At 39.7% G+C, this 15,886-nt stretch overlaps 1 protein-coding gene across 3 annotated transcripts in view; it reads left to right on the forward strand.

The window, feature by feature from the left end:
* Nucleotides 1-11,466, forward strand: part of PSIP1 (PC4 and SRSF1 interacting protein 1) — a 32,955-nt gene extending 21,489 nt beyond the window's left edge. For all 3 annotated transcript variants that reach the window (XM_054282266.1, XM_054282257.1, XM_054282275.1), the window contains exons 13-17: nucleotides 1,018-1,088; nucleotides 4,768-4,869; nucleotides 5,501-5,720; nucleotides 8,533-8,644; nucleotides 10,693-11,466. In XM_054282266.1, the coding sequence (XP_054138241.1) occupies nucleotides 1,018-1,088; nucleotides 4,768-4,869; nucleotides 5,501-5,720; nucleotides 8,533-8,644; nucleotides 10,693-10,756 (569 nt within the window). In that variant the 3' untranslated portion in view covers nucleotides 10,757-11,466. The remainder of the gene's footprint in view (nucleotides 1-1,017; nucleotides 1,089-4,767; nucleotides 4,870-5,500; nucleotides 5,721-8,532; nucleotides 8,645-10,692) is intronic.
* The last annotated feature ends 4,420 nt before the right edge of the window (nucleotides 11,467-15,886 follow it).

Consider the following 15,886-nt stretch of genomic DNA (forward strand, 5'->3'; position numbering starts at 1 on the left):
AATGCCGTTTTTATTCTTCAGTGTTCTTTCTGCAGTGCAGTGTAGTAGAACAGGTCTTTGCTTTTCTGACTTTACTGTCATTTGATCGTTTAAACCCCAGTCTCTTCTGTTTGTGAACATGAGAAAAAAGCTTTTATTCTTTGATATAAATCACTTCAGTCATTCCCATAATTTTTTCCTTTGTATCTTCTCATAACACAATACTCTGAGGGACCTCTCAAAACTATTTAGATACTACCTCTCACTAAGTAGGTGGCTTAGATTCAGATTACTATGGTCTTGCCTGCTGACCGTCCTTCACAGGGATACGGAATTCCTTTTTCAGTACTCCTAACTTTGAGGCCAATCCAAACCACTGTCTGTAATCTGTAATTTAGAGGTATAGTACAGATCCAGTGGACTCCACTCAACCCAGTGTTGCAGCAAGAGAGCAAATAAAAGCAATCAAAACCCATCCAAGATGGGTTTGACTTAAAGAAATCTGTTTGCTTGCACTATTGTTCAGAATATGTACTAAATCCAAGCAGGTATTCAGCATCTGAATTCAGGAATGCCATGTCCATTCATCTTTCACACTTCTGAAGCATGTGCACTGGGAACATTTTATTTTATTGGATTTGGACTGTAACTTGAATTGTGACAAGTTTACTGAAAACAAACCATCAATATCCAGGTGTCCTGTCATGGAGAGTCTTCCAGCTTTATAACTCATAAAATTTATTAAAACCTCTCATTAAGCTGGCCTACAATTAGAGGGTGACAGCTGTGTTTTGGAATAGAAAAGTCTTTTCAGTTATAACTCCTAAGGAAAAAATTGCATGGGTTGCCACACAATTTATTCAATTTTAAAAAGCTGTGTACTTTTTTTCTGATTGTATTTATGTGTGGACCTGCATGTAGGATGTCTGCCTGTTTTCTTCTGCATTCTGTATGAGGTTCATTCTTGTGGAATTATTTCTGCAAAAGCAAGCCCGATGTGATTAACAAATGTTCATGAGTATTATTTTTAATCTTCAGAAACTTCAGTGGATTCTAGGCTTCAAAGGATACATGCAGAAATAAAGAATTCCCTGAAAATTGATAATCTTGTAAGTATGTTTTTTTAAACTGATTCATGTTTCAAATTCCAGTAGGAAATACTGGGCATGTGTTCTTGTTTTTAATTAATACTCTGAAAATGAAAAGCATTTTTTCCATATGAAGGATAACTAGTGCTTAAATGTAGTTACTGTGGGCAGTGAAAGATAAGTGTCAGCAAATGAAATCTGTTTTGTTTGAAAATGCTACATAATAAATTATTTGCCAGAAGCATTCAGATAGAATTACATCAAATAGAACATCTGGTGCCAGGTCAGCTTGTTGAGCCATGTGGAAAAACCAGGACATTGGATGCAGCAGCAGGATGCAAGTGATTAGGGCTCCAGTCCGACTCCACTCACTGTCAAGGGAAATCTGCTGCTTGTCAGGGGCTTGGGTTTGGTATGTTACTGGCAGATATTTGAGGCTTTCTGGCCTTATGAGTATTTGCTGCTGCAGATTTTCAGGTTGGGCACTCATGATACTGTCAGGGGACACTTGGAAAGTATCAAGCATGGCTGTGTGACTTTGAGGGTAATAGTAAAGGCATGGGGACCCAGGTAGTGATCCCTTTATTGAGGAAAGCTGTCACAAAGGAGTGGATAGGTGTGCTAGGAGGTGGCAGGATCTACCCAAAAATAGTGCTGCCAGTGGGCTAGCCAGCCTAGTTAAAGAGCATCAAACTAGGAATGGTAGCAGAGGAGGCAATGGTGGAGCAGGATGGCAATCAGATGTAAACAGATGTCAGCAGCATGATGTAAACTGACTTAGTAATCATCAGAATTTCTTTGCAGAACAGGACTGAAGTGGCATGATCACAAGCATCAGCACATTAAATGAGGAATTACTGGCAGCCTAGCATAATGAGGAAAACTCTCATAACCTTTCTGGAATGTCAGCACAACTGTATTTCTCTTAGGGATGTCTGTACACTCATACATATAGTGTGAGGAGCTGTTGTGGGAAACTGGACATCTCTCTGCAATTGCAGGGCTGTGGTTTTATTGGTATCAGAGATTCGGGTAGAAGTGAGGTGAGCCTTGCCTTATATGTTTACAGGCTCTTTAGGAAAGATGGGAAGCGGGGAATACAAGATGAAGGATAACTTTATGTGAGAGACCAGCTGAAATGTGTGGAGCTTTGCACTGGGACAGCTCATAAGCCAACTGGGAGCTTATAGGTCAGGATTAATGGGCAAACCAAAATGAGTGACATCCTGAGAATATCTTCTGCAGATCACCTGATCAAGGAGAAGTAGAGAATTTAGTCATCTTAAGATAGTGGGGAGACACCTTTGATTCTAACTAAAAGCTTAAAACATCCTAGTATTTGCTGAAAGGACATGCACATAACACTACAATGCCGGAAGCTTCTGGAGTTTGATAATTGCCTAACACAGGTGATGAAGGAGTTGATAAGGCAAGACCTGATTCTCCAGAAAGCAAAGATCTGGTCAGGCATGTGAAGGTGGGGGCAACCTTGGCTGCAGTGACTGTGGTAGAGAAGTTCAGGGAGAAGGGAGCAGGATGAAAAGGATCACAGCCCTGGACTCAGGAGAGCAGACTTTGACCTCTACAGGGATCTGCTTGGAAGAATCTCTTAAAAGGCCATGCTAGAAGGAAGACAGGACAAGGAGACCTGGCTCACTTTTAGGGATTACCCCCTTCTCAAGGTTGATTCATATTAAAGTCTAGGTAAATGTGGGTCTGCTGCTGAATGGGATAAGGAGATAGGCACCCTAGTGAATTAAATAGGAGGTAACAAGTAGTGAAAAGTCTGAGGTCACCAGTGTCTTCTTGACTTCAGTTTGCTTGTACAATTCTGTTCAGGAATCCTAGGTCCCTGAGATCATGGGAAGATTAAACAAGAAAACCTTGATGCTCAGAGGACAAAGATCAAATTAGAGAACATTTAGACAGAGATCCAATACAGAATAAGCATAAGAGTGCTAGAGGAGCTGGTGATGTCATTATCCATCCACTCCATTTTGTTTTTGAAAAGTCATGGTGATGAGGGGCTGGTTCCTGAGGACAGGAAGACAGCAAATGTCTCACGCATCTTGCAGAAGGAGGATCTAAGTTACTACAGGCCAGTAATTCTCACACCAGTCCCTTGAAATGTGATGGGACAAATCCTCCTAGAAATTGTTTCCAGTGATATAAAGTACAGTAAGAGCTCTGAGACTTGTCAGCATAATGAAGATGAAATTATGCTTGGCTGAAATGATGTCCTTTTGTGAGATGATTGGCTTGGTGGATGAAAGAATGGATATTGTTTCTGTTAAGATTAAAAAGGCTTTTGACACTGTCTCTCAGGACAGTTTCAAAGATAAACTTAAGAGGTCTGAACTAAAAAGGCGGATGAAAAGGTGGACTGAAAACTGGCTGACCAGCAGGACACAAAAAAACTAATTGGTGGCAGAGTCCAGCTACAGGCCAGTCACTAGTCAGTACTATTAAAACATGTCATTAAAGACTGGGATGATGACACAAACCACACCAATAGCAAGTTTGCAAATGATACAAAACTGAAATCAAAGGTTTGATGGGAGTGTTACTGTCCAGAGACTTGAACAGGCTGGAGAAATGGGTCAACAGGAACTTCCTCAACTTCAGTTCCAGTAGTGCACCTGTGGAATGACAACCCTGTGCCTCCAGCATGGGCTGGAGACTGAGTGGCTGAATAGCAGTTTGTCAGAAAATAACCTGGGGGTATTGGTAGACACCAATCTTAGCATGAGCCACCAACACAGTTCTGCAGTTAAAAGTGGCTAATAGTTTTCTGGGCTGCATTAGAGAGAGTTGCCAGAACGTGGAAGGAGTGTGGTGGTTGTGCTCTACTTGGCACTGATGAGATACTGGACTGTATTTTAAGCTCCCTAGAAAAATAGAGACATGGACCTACTGTAGGGTGCCCAGTAAAGGGCCACAAAGATGGATCAGTGGCTTGGAGCATGTGTTGAAAAAGAGAAAGCCAAGAGAGCTGGGAGTGTTCAGTCTGGAGAAAATACAGAGAAAAGAAAATAAGCATGAGTGAAGAAGTATGGCATGAGGAGCAGGAAGCTGTTCCAGCTAGGGAAACACAGAGTTGTTCTGGGTGTTGGAAGCAAGGTTCTGGTACTGAGGTGGTGGGGGACTGCCTTGTGCTAGACTTAATCAGTTCCAGCCTGCTCCAGTGGAGGAACCACTGCAGGGCATGGCTGAGCCCCTCAGACTGGATGGTGGTGTATCTGTGAAAACTTAAAAAGAGGGCAAAGCATATTGGGTGGCAGGGAGTGTATAAGAACAGTTGTTTGTTGAACAGGCTTTCCTGCCTTCTCAGTGGTTAATCACTTGTGAAAAATTGTGCAAGGTAAAGCCTGACTATGGTGAACAGCTTTGAGCTTAGAAGTTCTCGAATCAAGAAAGCAGCATAAAGCTTGCTTTTTATGTATGTTGAAAGCTTAAAATTCTTGCTAAATGTTACAACTTAATTAAATATAATCTGCCTTTTATTTAGCTAAGAGACAACTAGTGTTAAATTTTTGTTGGCAAGTTTGACTATATAAATTGTTCTAAAATTAAGTACATAGTCAAATTCAGGAAGAATTAATTATGGGAGGATGTCATTGAATACAGAAGTTAGATTAGTATGGCTAATTAAAGATTACTAATATGTAAGTCTTCAGACTAATTCTTTGTTTATATACAGGATGTGAACAGGTGCATTGAGGCTCTTGATGAGCTTGCATCCCTTCAAGTCACAATGCAACAAGCTCAGAAACATACAGAGATGATCTTAACTCTCAAGAAGGTGAGATTTTCAGTGTTAGTTAATGTTGAGTATATGTTTTCCTAAATTGATACCAGCTTTATTTACTATTGGAGCACTCTGTCCAGTCTGGATCCCTACAGATCAAGAATGATGTAGACAGACTGGAAAGGGCTCAGAGGAGGGCCATCAAGATCAAAGGGCTGGAGAACCTGCCCTTTAATCAAAAAGTAAAGGGTTTAGTTCCTTCCTTCCTAGAAAAGTCATCACGTTATTCCAGAGGGTCGAGGCTTTTGTCTTCACCAGATGTAGGGTAATGGGTACAAGTTGCACTGGGAAGGGTTTTATTCTGATGCTGAAAAAGTATTTTTTTTTTTTCAGTAAGAACAATTGTTTTACTGTAACAGCCTCCTCAGGGATGTGGTGGAGTTCCATCTCTACAGGTTTTCAAATTGTGATGGGATCAAGGGTCCTTGATAATGTGGTCCCTTTCTTGTGAAGGGTAGGACCAGAAGATCTTTTGAGACCCCTCTCAACCTGGCAGTTCTGTGACGCTTCAAGTGCAAAAGTCTGTGATCTCATTGTAGGTTAAATTAATTAAAGCTAGCATGTAATGAAATTACACAGATATTTAAGGACCTAAGTGGAGCCTGTTTTATTACTTTGATTTCAGATACGGAAATTTAAAATTAGCCAAGTTATCATGGAGAAATCTACAATGCTATATAATAAGTTCAAGACCATGTTTCTGGTTGGGGAAGGAGATTCTGTTCTTTCCCAAGTACTGAATAAATCACTTGCTGAGCAAAAGCAGCATGAAGAAGCTAATAAAACCAAAGAACAGGGGAAGAAAGGAGCAAATAAAAAAACTGAAAAGGAAAAAGACCAAACAGGTAAGTCACTGTGGCTTTACTTTCTTGTCACATAAAAGACTTAGTCTCCATTATTTCTGAGCTAACTTCAAAATATCCTTGATGCAGGAATTTCACCAGTCTATTTTCATATCTGAAGTTGTCAAGGACAGTACTGCTACGAATAACTTTCAAATTCAATGTAACATTTACCATGGCCATTTTATCTCAGTTGGCTAAAGGAAATGGCTTTTGCAAAAATTAGGTCTTGCAAATTTTACTTCTGTAAATTATCTAACTTGATTACAGAATTAAAAAAAAAATCACACCAAAACATTACATGTGGGGTAGAATGGCATACTACCATTTAACCCACTTTAACCCAAGCCAGCAGCCAAGCCCCTCACAGCCGCTCGCTCACTCCTCCACCAGTAGGATCAGGGAGAGAATCAGAATCATAAAAGAAAGAAAACTTACAGGTGAAGATAAGCAGTTTAATGGGGAAAGCCAAAGCTGTCCCCATGAAAGCAAACCAAGGAATTAATTCAGTGCTTCCCATGGGCAGGCAGGTGTTCAGCCATCGCCAGCAGAGCAGGGCCCTCACACATAATAGGAAAAAAATGCCATGACTCAAATATATTCCCCCTTCCTTCCCCACTACTTCACATACTGAGTGTGATGCCATATGGTCTGAAATGTCAGTTTGGATCATCTGTCTCGGCTGTGTCCCCTCCCATGTACCCCCAGTTTCTTCCCCAATGTGGGAACGTAAAAAGGCCTTGGCTGTGTGTAAGCCCTGCTCAGAAGTAAAAAAAAAATCTCTGTATTATCAACTTTGCATTCAGCACAAATCTAGAACACAGCCCCATATTCACCACCATGAAGAAAATTAACTCTACCCCAGCCAAGACCAACACAATATTCTATTCCTCTAGTAGTTTTTTAGTGCCTAAGCTTCTGCCACTGAATGAGAACTTGAAACGGCTTAGTTTCCTTCCCTAGCCTCCTTCTATATCATGCATGCTCTACCATATGTAGCAGCAACTTTTAACCACTTCTGTGTTACTTCCCAGATACAACTTCAGTAGTTCTTCAGCCTGACAATAAAGAAATAATAACTTATGGCAGGAGAATGTATTTATGCTCTTAACAGTACAGTTCCACATCAGTCATGAGCACTCGTACAGCAGAATATCAAAAGCTTTCCGTAGTAAGCAAGCTGAATAATAACTTTAAGTCAGTACTAAAATATATACATTTTTAAATAGAAGAACAAAATGAGACAGACTCACTGGAAAGCTATGTTGCAATATAGGAGTTCTGCTCATTATTCAAGTTATTTAGATCCTTGATCTCCACACGCACCTCACAGAAACTGCATTTACTTTGAAATTGAATTTTGGAAGCAGAACTGGGTTTTGTTTTTTTTTCAGAAAATCTTTTAAAAGTTAACACCACACACGGATCAAGACTAAACAAATTACTGTAACTGAGGTGCCAAGGATTCAACACAACTATAGTAGGAATATCACTATACTTGTAATTGCTAAAAAAGCAAGGATGATTAAAGTCCAACCATTTTCTGGTGAGAGAATATGTGATGAAGTAGAGGTTCCATACAGATCTTTCCCCAAACCAGTGATAGCACAACTAATACTTTAAGAAAGAAACTATATTGAGAGGCTTCCTGGGCATAGTCTGGCTAGCGAAGCCACTCCAGATAAGGTTAACACAACTTCAGCAGAACACACACAGTGAAATACCAGGTTGTTGCCCAGTCACATGGAGAATGGGAATAAGTTCTATCAGAGTAGAGGAATATTTTATGGAAGTAGTTTTTTCTTTATTTGCTGTAAAAAGAAAATCTGATCCTTATATGCATTCTTTTGCCCTTTTAAAAACTGAACTGCTGAACCTTGACTATCTTCACAATGACAGTCAAGACAGAGAATGATGCTGTAATTGGTGGTACTTAATGCACAGCATCAGATCATCTGCTTTGTAACATGGTAATATAGCATTTACTGTTTTCTCAAATTCCTCCTGTAGCCTTTGAGTTCAGAACTGATTCTGAGCAAGTGTAAACAGATAAACTGTAAAAATTCAGATTAATAACGTCTTGTCTTTTTTTCTCACTGTAGCTCTTTAGTTTCATAGAGGAGTTCTTTTATAAATTTGCAACTTCAAGTAAAATGGACCATCACTTCAGAGAGTGACGTTCCTCAACTCACTTAAAACTCACTGACTTATAATACCACAGCAAAACATGTAGTCATCACAGAAATTCTAAAAGATGTTTAATTTTTCTGCTTTGACTTCACTAAATACTACTTCCAGCCTAGTGCTGCTTTTCTGCTTGAAAAATCCATGCTATCATTAAACACTTCTATTTATATAACTTGTATTTTGATTATACGTAATTTGTTGGATTCAAGAGTAAATGAGATGTAATGGAATAACTTCATTAGTTAAAGTAAAAAGAATCTCCAAAATTAACTGATCTGGTTAGACTGGTAAAAAGAATTTACTACTGAAGTATATTCTCTCACTGCTCAGTATACAAACAAGCATTAGGCCTATGATCTGTAGCCTAGCAAGCACAGGAAGAACTAGAAATTGCATTAAAAATACAAACTGTTCAATTTCCATGGGATGAGGCACATTGTATGGGATGTTCAGAAACTGAAGCCATATCAGTTAGTGTCTTTTGTATTGTTTCAGCTGCTTGGATATCAAGGTGAAGGGGGAAATATTTATAGTGTTTTATTTGATTAAGGTAGAGAAATTACCGAGGGCTTTTATAATACAGTTTTATTTCCTGCAAGTACCACTTTTCTGCTCTTCCATTTTAAAGGTTCAAAGATTCTGAATGGAGGGTCTGAAGCCCAGGACACCAACCAGTCACAACACAATGGAGAAAGTGCTGAAGAAAGGAAAGATAGGCATGAAGTTGGCAGTAAGAAAAAGTGAGTTAATAACATTATTGAGCTGATGATCTGTTCTGCTCTAGTTTAAAACACGTAAAATAAAACAGCAGTAGATTGAAGTTACTTAACCATGTTAAGCTACTGTTTTCTTCACAGAGTTTACTCTCAGCTTTAGAGAGTAACAGTGTGCAAATCTTCTGTTTAAGTTTTGAATTAATATTTTAAATGTTATTTCACTTGCTGCTGTGGTGGAGACTTAAAAAACATTACAGGACGTCTTGCTATTGGAGAGAATTAGCATGTGGTGGACCTCGGCAAACTAAAAGCTTTTTCCTGTGTTTTAGGCTATTAAGTTGGAAGCAAAGGAAGTCTGAACCAAGTCTTACAGAAACTAATGATATTTATTAATTTTTTGTGAATTCATGGATTGTCATCAATAGACAGCCCACTGTAAATCATTTTCTACAGTTTGGCTATAAGAATCAGTCAAATCAGCCAAACTGCAGGCTAGGACCTAAACCTGTGAAATTCCAGAAGTCTGACTGGCTTATAGAGGTGGATGCACTTACCATTTTAAACACGAAGCCAGAAGAATGCTTCAGTTTGTCTGGCATTAAGTATTTAAACCTTGGTTGCAGCAAAAAATGTTTTGTAAACATAAACAACAAGCAATAATCTCTTGCAGAAAAAGAAACACTTAATAGAGTTTAGTAACAAGTTTGTAGTACACTTTGCTTTCTCCAGGCACTCTACACCTTGCACTCAGAGATTCTTTTTGTTGAGCAGTATGTATTGGAGCAAGCTCCTTTCACCACAATATTCATGCACATCAGGAGAAATTGCAGCTGCCTGGCATTCTTTTGGCTATCTGCCAAGTTAAAATATTGACTGTTATTTACAGTAAGGTAAACTTAAACACAACAAAACAGCAAAAAAAACCCACTTAAGATAAAAAAATACCTAGTATTTACTGTGAGGCAGCCTCAGAAGTACTGAAGTGGATTTGGGGGTTTTCAACCAGTTATGCTAAATATTCACTTGGTCTGAACAAGCAGCATGCTACAGGAACACAGTGGAGTTACAAGTGTAAGTTCTCACACAGGTTATATTCTACACCCCTGCTTAAACAAAATAAATAAACATTTATATTAAGTGTGTGTGTGGTGTTTGCTCTGGATTTGAGCCCACACTCCAATGATCTTTGATAAAGAAACCCACTTTCCAAAAAAAACTGTACGGCTGCTTGGACACAGGGTCTGTGACCTTACTGGTAGCTAACAGCAACAAACTACATTTTTAAATTAACTCCTTGCAAACACAGTGCATCTTGAGAAATGCATCCACGTGTTTGAATTCAAGCTCCATACTCTCCAGCATACAAAATTCCTTTCATTCAGTATTTTTTCTACATTTTTAGTGGTTTCTTATAAGTGGGAAACAAGTAAACAAAATAAATAATGTCCAGAACACCTGTGTGGCTCACTCTTAAGCAAAGAGCTGGTAAACCTCTTAAATCACAGGACTGTATTAAGTTCTGAACATTTCTCCCTCTGCTAGAGGGAAGACATCTCTGTACCTTTCTGAAGATGTAATTCAGAAATTTTGAAAAAAGTTCTGTAACTTAAAATTTCTGATCTGATGTACTTAATGTACTTAAGAATGTACTTAATGTACTTAAGAACATTTTTCAGGGTGTTTTTTGTAAAAATACATACTTCCCCACAAGGTTACCTCAGTCTTCGAGGATACAGTGGATTTCAGTGGCAGGAGGTAAAGCATGTTAAGCTAGAGCACTTTTCCACCTAAACTGACAAACAGTACAGACACAAATGGAGCTCTGAATGACTGCCCTTCACAGCCCATCACATACATCATAGCGATGCCACTCACTGCCAGCTGAGCTTCAGATTTGAGGGCATTGTTGGGGTAACATAACAGCTGGCACCACTAACAGCCTCAGTTCTCCAGACTTCATGTACTGCTGAGTGTTCATCAGCATCCTTGCTCTAGACTGTGCAATCACCTGGAATAAGCTTTGCTTGCTGCCTTTATATGTGATCAATAACATTGCTTTATTTTGTTTCTAGGGCATGTGGTGAAGAGAGAGAGCTTGAAAAGCCAGCAGATGATTCTGCCTTTGAAAACAAATGACATCACTGAAGTTTTGTTGTTTGGTTTTTTAAATTACAAATTAAAGAGGATTGTTAAGTTTTGCATTTGAAATCTATAGACTGCTGAAATTCTAAATAATTTTATAAGCATAGTATTTTGAAGTTAAATTTTGTGGAATAAAAGTCCCTTTAATCTTGGTTTGAAAGTATTTAAACACTTTTGCCAATAGTTATATCCAGTATTAAGAGGTAACACATTTCAAAAGATGAAAGTCCCACTTAGAAAATGCTTACATGTTACAGGACTTAGAGTTGTAGTATATTTTTAACTTACTACTGTGTTTGTCTAGTTAATAGCAAGAAAAAGTGTAAATACTTCTAACTCTCCAGTTGCTTCATTTGTATAAAACCTCTCTTCCTATGATACTTACCTCTGTGCAGTTTTTCAACTCTTGTTGGGGATGTCTTTTCACTGTGTTTTGTAGGAGTTGAAAGCGGCATTTTTATAGCTGTTACAATGTTAATGTATGAGTATACTTCATTGTTTGTTTTTTTTTTTAATAATTTTAGTTCTTTCTTGCAAAATGCCTTGTGCCAATTTACTGCAATGTGACTTTTATGGTTTGCTTTTGTTATAGTAAGTATACTGAAAAGTGTGGTGTTCTCACAACAGAACCTGTTGATGCAGAATGGTTGGAAAACACTGTCTTGAACAATTTATGGAATTAAAGAATTTCAAACTGATTAAGACATCCTTGTATAGAAAGAACTATTCATAGGAAAAACACGAGTCTGGGTTTAGTACCATTTTGATTTTACTGCTTTGGCATTAACTTGGGGACCTCTAACTAGAATTTTAACAGAAACACTGGTAAAATGTTTAACTCCTGGAGGCACGAAAGGGAATAGAATGGGTACAAACCTCTCAGAAGCGTGTTTCTTGAAACACAGACTTTGCCCAATACTGTAACAACTTGTTTGTAGTATTTGACAAGAGGACAGCCGGGTTAGAAATTGGAGTTTGAAAATCCTGAGAATGCACATAGAACATGCTGAGCTGAAGGGGACTCACAAGGATCATCAAAGTCCCAACTCCTGGCTCTGCACAGCACACTCCAAGAGTCCCACCATGTGCCTGACAGCATTGCCCAACCACTTCTTGAACTCTGTCAGGCTGCTGCTGTGACCACTGCCCTGGGGAGCTGTTCTAGTGCCCAATCACCCTCTGGGGGAAGAAACTTTTCTGAATATCGAACCTAAACCTCCCGAGACAGCTTCCGGCCATTCCCTTGGGTCCTGTAACTGATCACAAACAAGAGATCTGTGCTGGCCTCCCTCCTCTTCCCCTTGTGAATAAGTTGTAGACTGTGAGGACATCTTGCTTCAGTCTCCTCCAGGCTGAACAGTTCAAGTGACCTCAGCCTTTCCTCAAGGCTCTTCACCATCCTCACTACCCTATTTTGGGCACTCTTATCAGTTTCATGTCTTATATTGTGGCACCTAAACCTGCTCCCAGCACTTGAGGTGAGGCTGTCCCAGCGCAGAGCAGAGCAGGACAATCCCCTCCTCCCTTACCTGACTGCCTGATGCCCCCCAGGGCAGGGTTGGCCTTCCTGGCTGCAGTGCTGACCCATGTTCAACTTGCCATAAACCAGGACCCCCAGGCCCCTTTCCATGGCCCTACTTTCTAGCACTTTCATTTCCCAGTATGTCCATACATCCAGGGTTGCCCCATCCTTGGTGCATCTCAGAATCTGGCACTTTCCCTTGTTGAACTTCATATGTTTGGTGATTGCCCAGCCTTCCCCACTTTATGAAGGTCTCTCTGCAGGGCCTCCCCACCCTTGAGGGAGTCAACAGCTTCTCCCAGTTTAATACCATTGGCAAATTTACTCAGTATCCATTCAAGTCCTGCATCCAGGTTGTTAATAAAGAGGATAAAGAGCACAGAGCCCAGGGTGGAGCCCTTTGGAACCCCAATAGTGACAGGTCACCAGTCTGCTGTCACCCCATTCACTGACATCCCCTGTACCCAACCCATGAGCCAGTTGCTCACCCACTTCACGAGGCATTTATTGTACTGTGCACAGGATATGTTCTTCCAGGAGGATACTGTGAAAGTATTGAAAGCTTTACTGAAATCCTAAAAGATTACTTGTTCTGGCTCCCCTTGTTTATCTAGGTGTGTTACCTTGTCATAAAAGGAAATTTGGTTTCATAAGCAGGACTTCCTTGTCATGAAGCTGGGCTAGTTCTGACTGAAACCTGCATTGTCCTTCAGGTGTTTTCAGGAACTCACAGAATAATATCCTCCAAAATTTTACCAGTCACTGAAGTAAGACTGACAGGTCTGTAGTTTTCAGGGTGATCTTTCTTGCCGTTCTTGAAAATTGGAACAATGTTAGCCAGATTTCAGTTGACTGGGACCCCTCTAAATTCCCAAAATAATTCAAAAATCATTGAGAGACCTTGCAGTGACATCAGACAGCTCTTTTGAGTACTCTTGGATGAATCCCATCAAGCCCCAAACACTTTAAAGGGATCCACCAGATCCTGCATAAGTTCAGGGTCCACTAGGAGCTGATCATTCTCACAGTCCTGGTCCTCCGGCTCAGGACATTGGGACCCCCATGCCCCATAATCCATGCTGAAGAGAGGCAAAGAAAGCAGTAACATCTCTGACTGAGATGGTGAGGTGACCACCCTCATCCTGTAGGTGTGGGCCAATGTTTTTTCTGCACTGCCTTTTGCTATTGATATATTTAAAAGCCTTCTTTTCATTGTGCCCACAGTTTTGGAAGCTTCAACCCCAGTTGAGCTTTGACCACATTAATGTTCTTCTACAGCAGGGAGCACCATCTCCATATTCCTCGCATGCATGTCCCCTGTCCTTGCCTCACCAAGCACACACCTTCTTGGTCTGCCTAGACTCAAAAAGAATACCCCTACTCGCCTAACCTGGCCTCCTGCTTTGCCAGGTTGGCTTCTGACATTTTGAGGTTGCTCACTCCTGCATTTCAGCTCTTGAAGATAATACCTGAAGTTAAACCTGCAAGTTCAATCACCATGGCAGCTGCAGTATGAAGCTGTCTTTGGCAGATGGCCATGATGATTGGCCTCCACAGACTGTGACTTCTGGCAATCTCTTGCACTTCACAACAGACTGATGTTAAGGGGAATGATGACTGTTAAGGGGAGTGGCTGTACAGCTTGACCACCAGATAAGCAGCATTCTCATTTAGCTTACAAATAGAGGCTAGTCACTATATGCTGCTATATGCTGGATTTAGTCATAAGATGTACTTTATTCAAACCTCAAGAAACTCAAACGACTTCCACTTGTACCCTTGAAAGTATTTCTGTAAAGATGTTACTGGAAATCCTCATATAAAGCATTTCTCATTTTTTACCATCCCTTTTTATCAAACCTTATACCAAAAAAAAAAAAAAATGTACTGTATATTTGACAAGGATGCTGAATTGCCAAAGCCACCTAGTTTTCACACAAATATTGATAAGCTAACTCATCTGTCACAACTGTTTCAGATATAATGGAGCACCTTGCCACTGCTTCAGAGATGAAGGTCCTGATTGTGTGATGCAATCACTCTGTCCATACAGCTGCTTGGGCTTTTGCTGCCTTAATTTACTGCCCATTTACAAACTAGAAATAACTTAAATACACAAACTCTGACATAACTACAGAATGGGCCTTAATGGCCCTAAACTGTCTATTGAAAGATACAAACATAAGAGCTGAGACTAACTGGGCAGTCACTTAGTCTCACAAGGAATAAGGCTGATTGTTTCTTAAGAAAGAAAACACAGCTATGCACAAAATTTAAAGCAGAGTTAACTTCAACAACAGCATCCCTCCTTCAAGAATGGAGTTTACTACAGCTTAAAATATTGTCTGAATTTCTTGAGGTTTGAATAAAGTACATTTTATGACTAGCTGGAATGTGGAAATCTGCAAAATCCAGCATATAGTGACTAACCTCTATTTGTGAGCTAAATGAGAATGCTGCTTATCTGATGGTCAAGTCCTGTAGAGCTGTTCATCATTCAAGTACATAGAGGACTGTTGTGGGAATGTTACAAGTGCCTGGGTAGCACTGGGAAATGCTATAGCACTGTTTATATGAATTATGTATTGCTTTGGAACTTCATATTAACATACAATCAGAGGGACCTCTCCTCTTCCTCAATACAGGATACAGTGCTCTGTATCACCTTGTCAGCAAGGCATAAACTTGCATTAGGGAGAGAATCTGCAAGAGATTTGGGAATTTTGAAATAACTTGTAAAGGAAAAATCAAATCCAAAAGCCAACCACAGATTCAGGTTAATGTTTTTGAGATTCAACTAGCAACACACAGACAAGAGATTATTAAAAAGATTTTTTTTTCTCATTTTTTGTCATGAAAAAAACCTGCTTGGACATTTTCATCATCAAAATACTCACAGCATTTAATAAATTGCTAAAACAAATAACCAGCTGGTGTCATAGAGATTTAGCTACAAATGGGCATTGTACACAATGCTGGATTTCACTCAGAGGACTCATTCAGAAAGACTTATCAAATCTAGACCAGACTGAGTTGTCCTGTGACAGCTTCTGGGATCTTTAGAACCTATGACTTAGTGTAACCTTTTTGTTCCATTTGTCATTCAAGATGCATCACTGAATATGAAAGAGGACCACATCATACAATCAGCAAGCTTCTAATACGATTCTTCTCTGTTCTGTAGTTAAGCACTGAATGCTCTCAACTCCCACACCCAGACTGTGACTAGCTTCTCTCTGCCTTACTGGAAGTATGGGAATGACCCACTAAAATTTCTTAATCTGCAGGGACACCAATTTTGAAATATATTTGATCTTAACTTTTAATTAAGAAGACAAATGGGTTGTGTTAGAGACAGCATATTTGAGGCAAATTAATTTAATGAAAGAGTAAACTCTTATTTTGCCAATCCCTTCTCTCTACGGCTAAAGAAGGAAAAAAAAAGCCCCCACAAAAAAACTACTGATTGCTGCTTTAGAACTCAAGCTAGCTCTCTATATGATCCCCCATCCAATACTAAAGAGGACTGGGAAGGCTGTGTATTTATGGGAGACAGCTGAAAGAGGAGAAGATAGGGGAAAGATGAGGAGTAGCAACTTGTG

The sequence above is a fragment of the Melozone crissalis genome, unplaced genomic scaffold (assembly GCF_028551555.1).
Source record: "Melozone crissalis strain CALT ecotype California unplaced genomic scaffold, PUWL_Pcris_2 ptg000005l_1, whole genome shotgun sequence".
NCBI classification, from domain to species: Eukaryota; Metazoa; Chordata; class Aves; order Passeriformes; family Passerellidae; genus Melozone; species Melozone crissalis.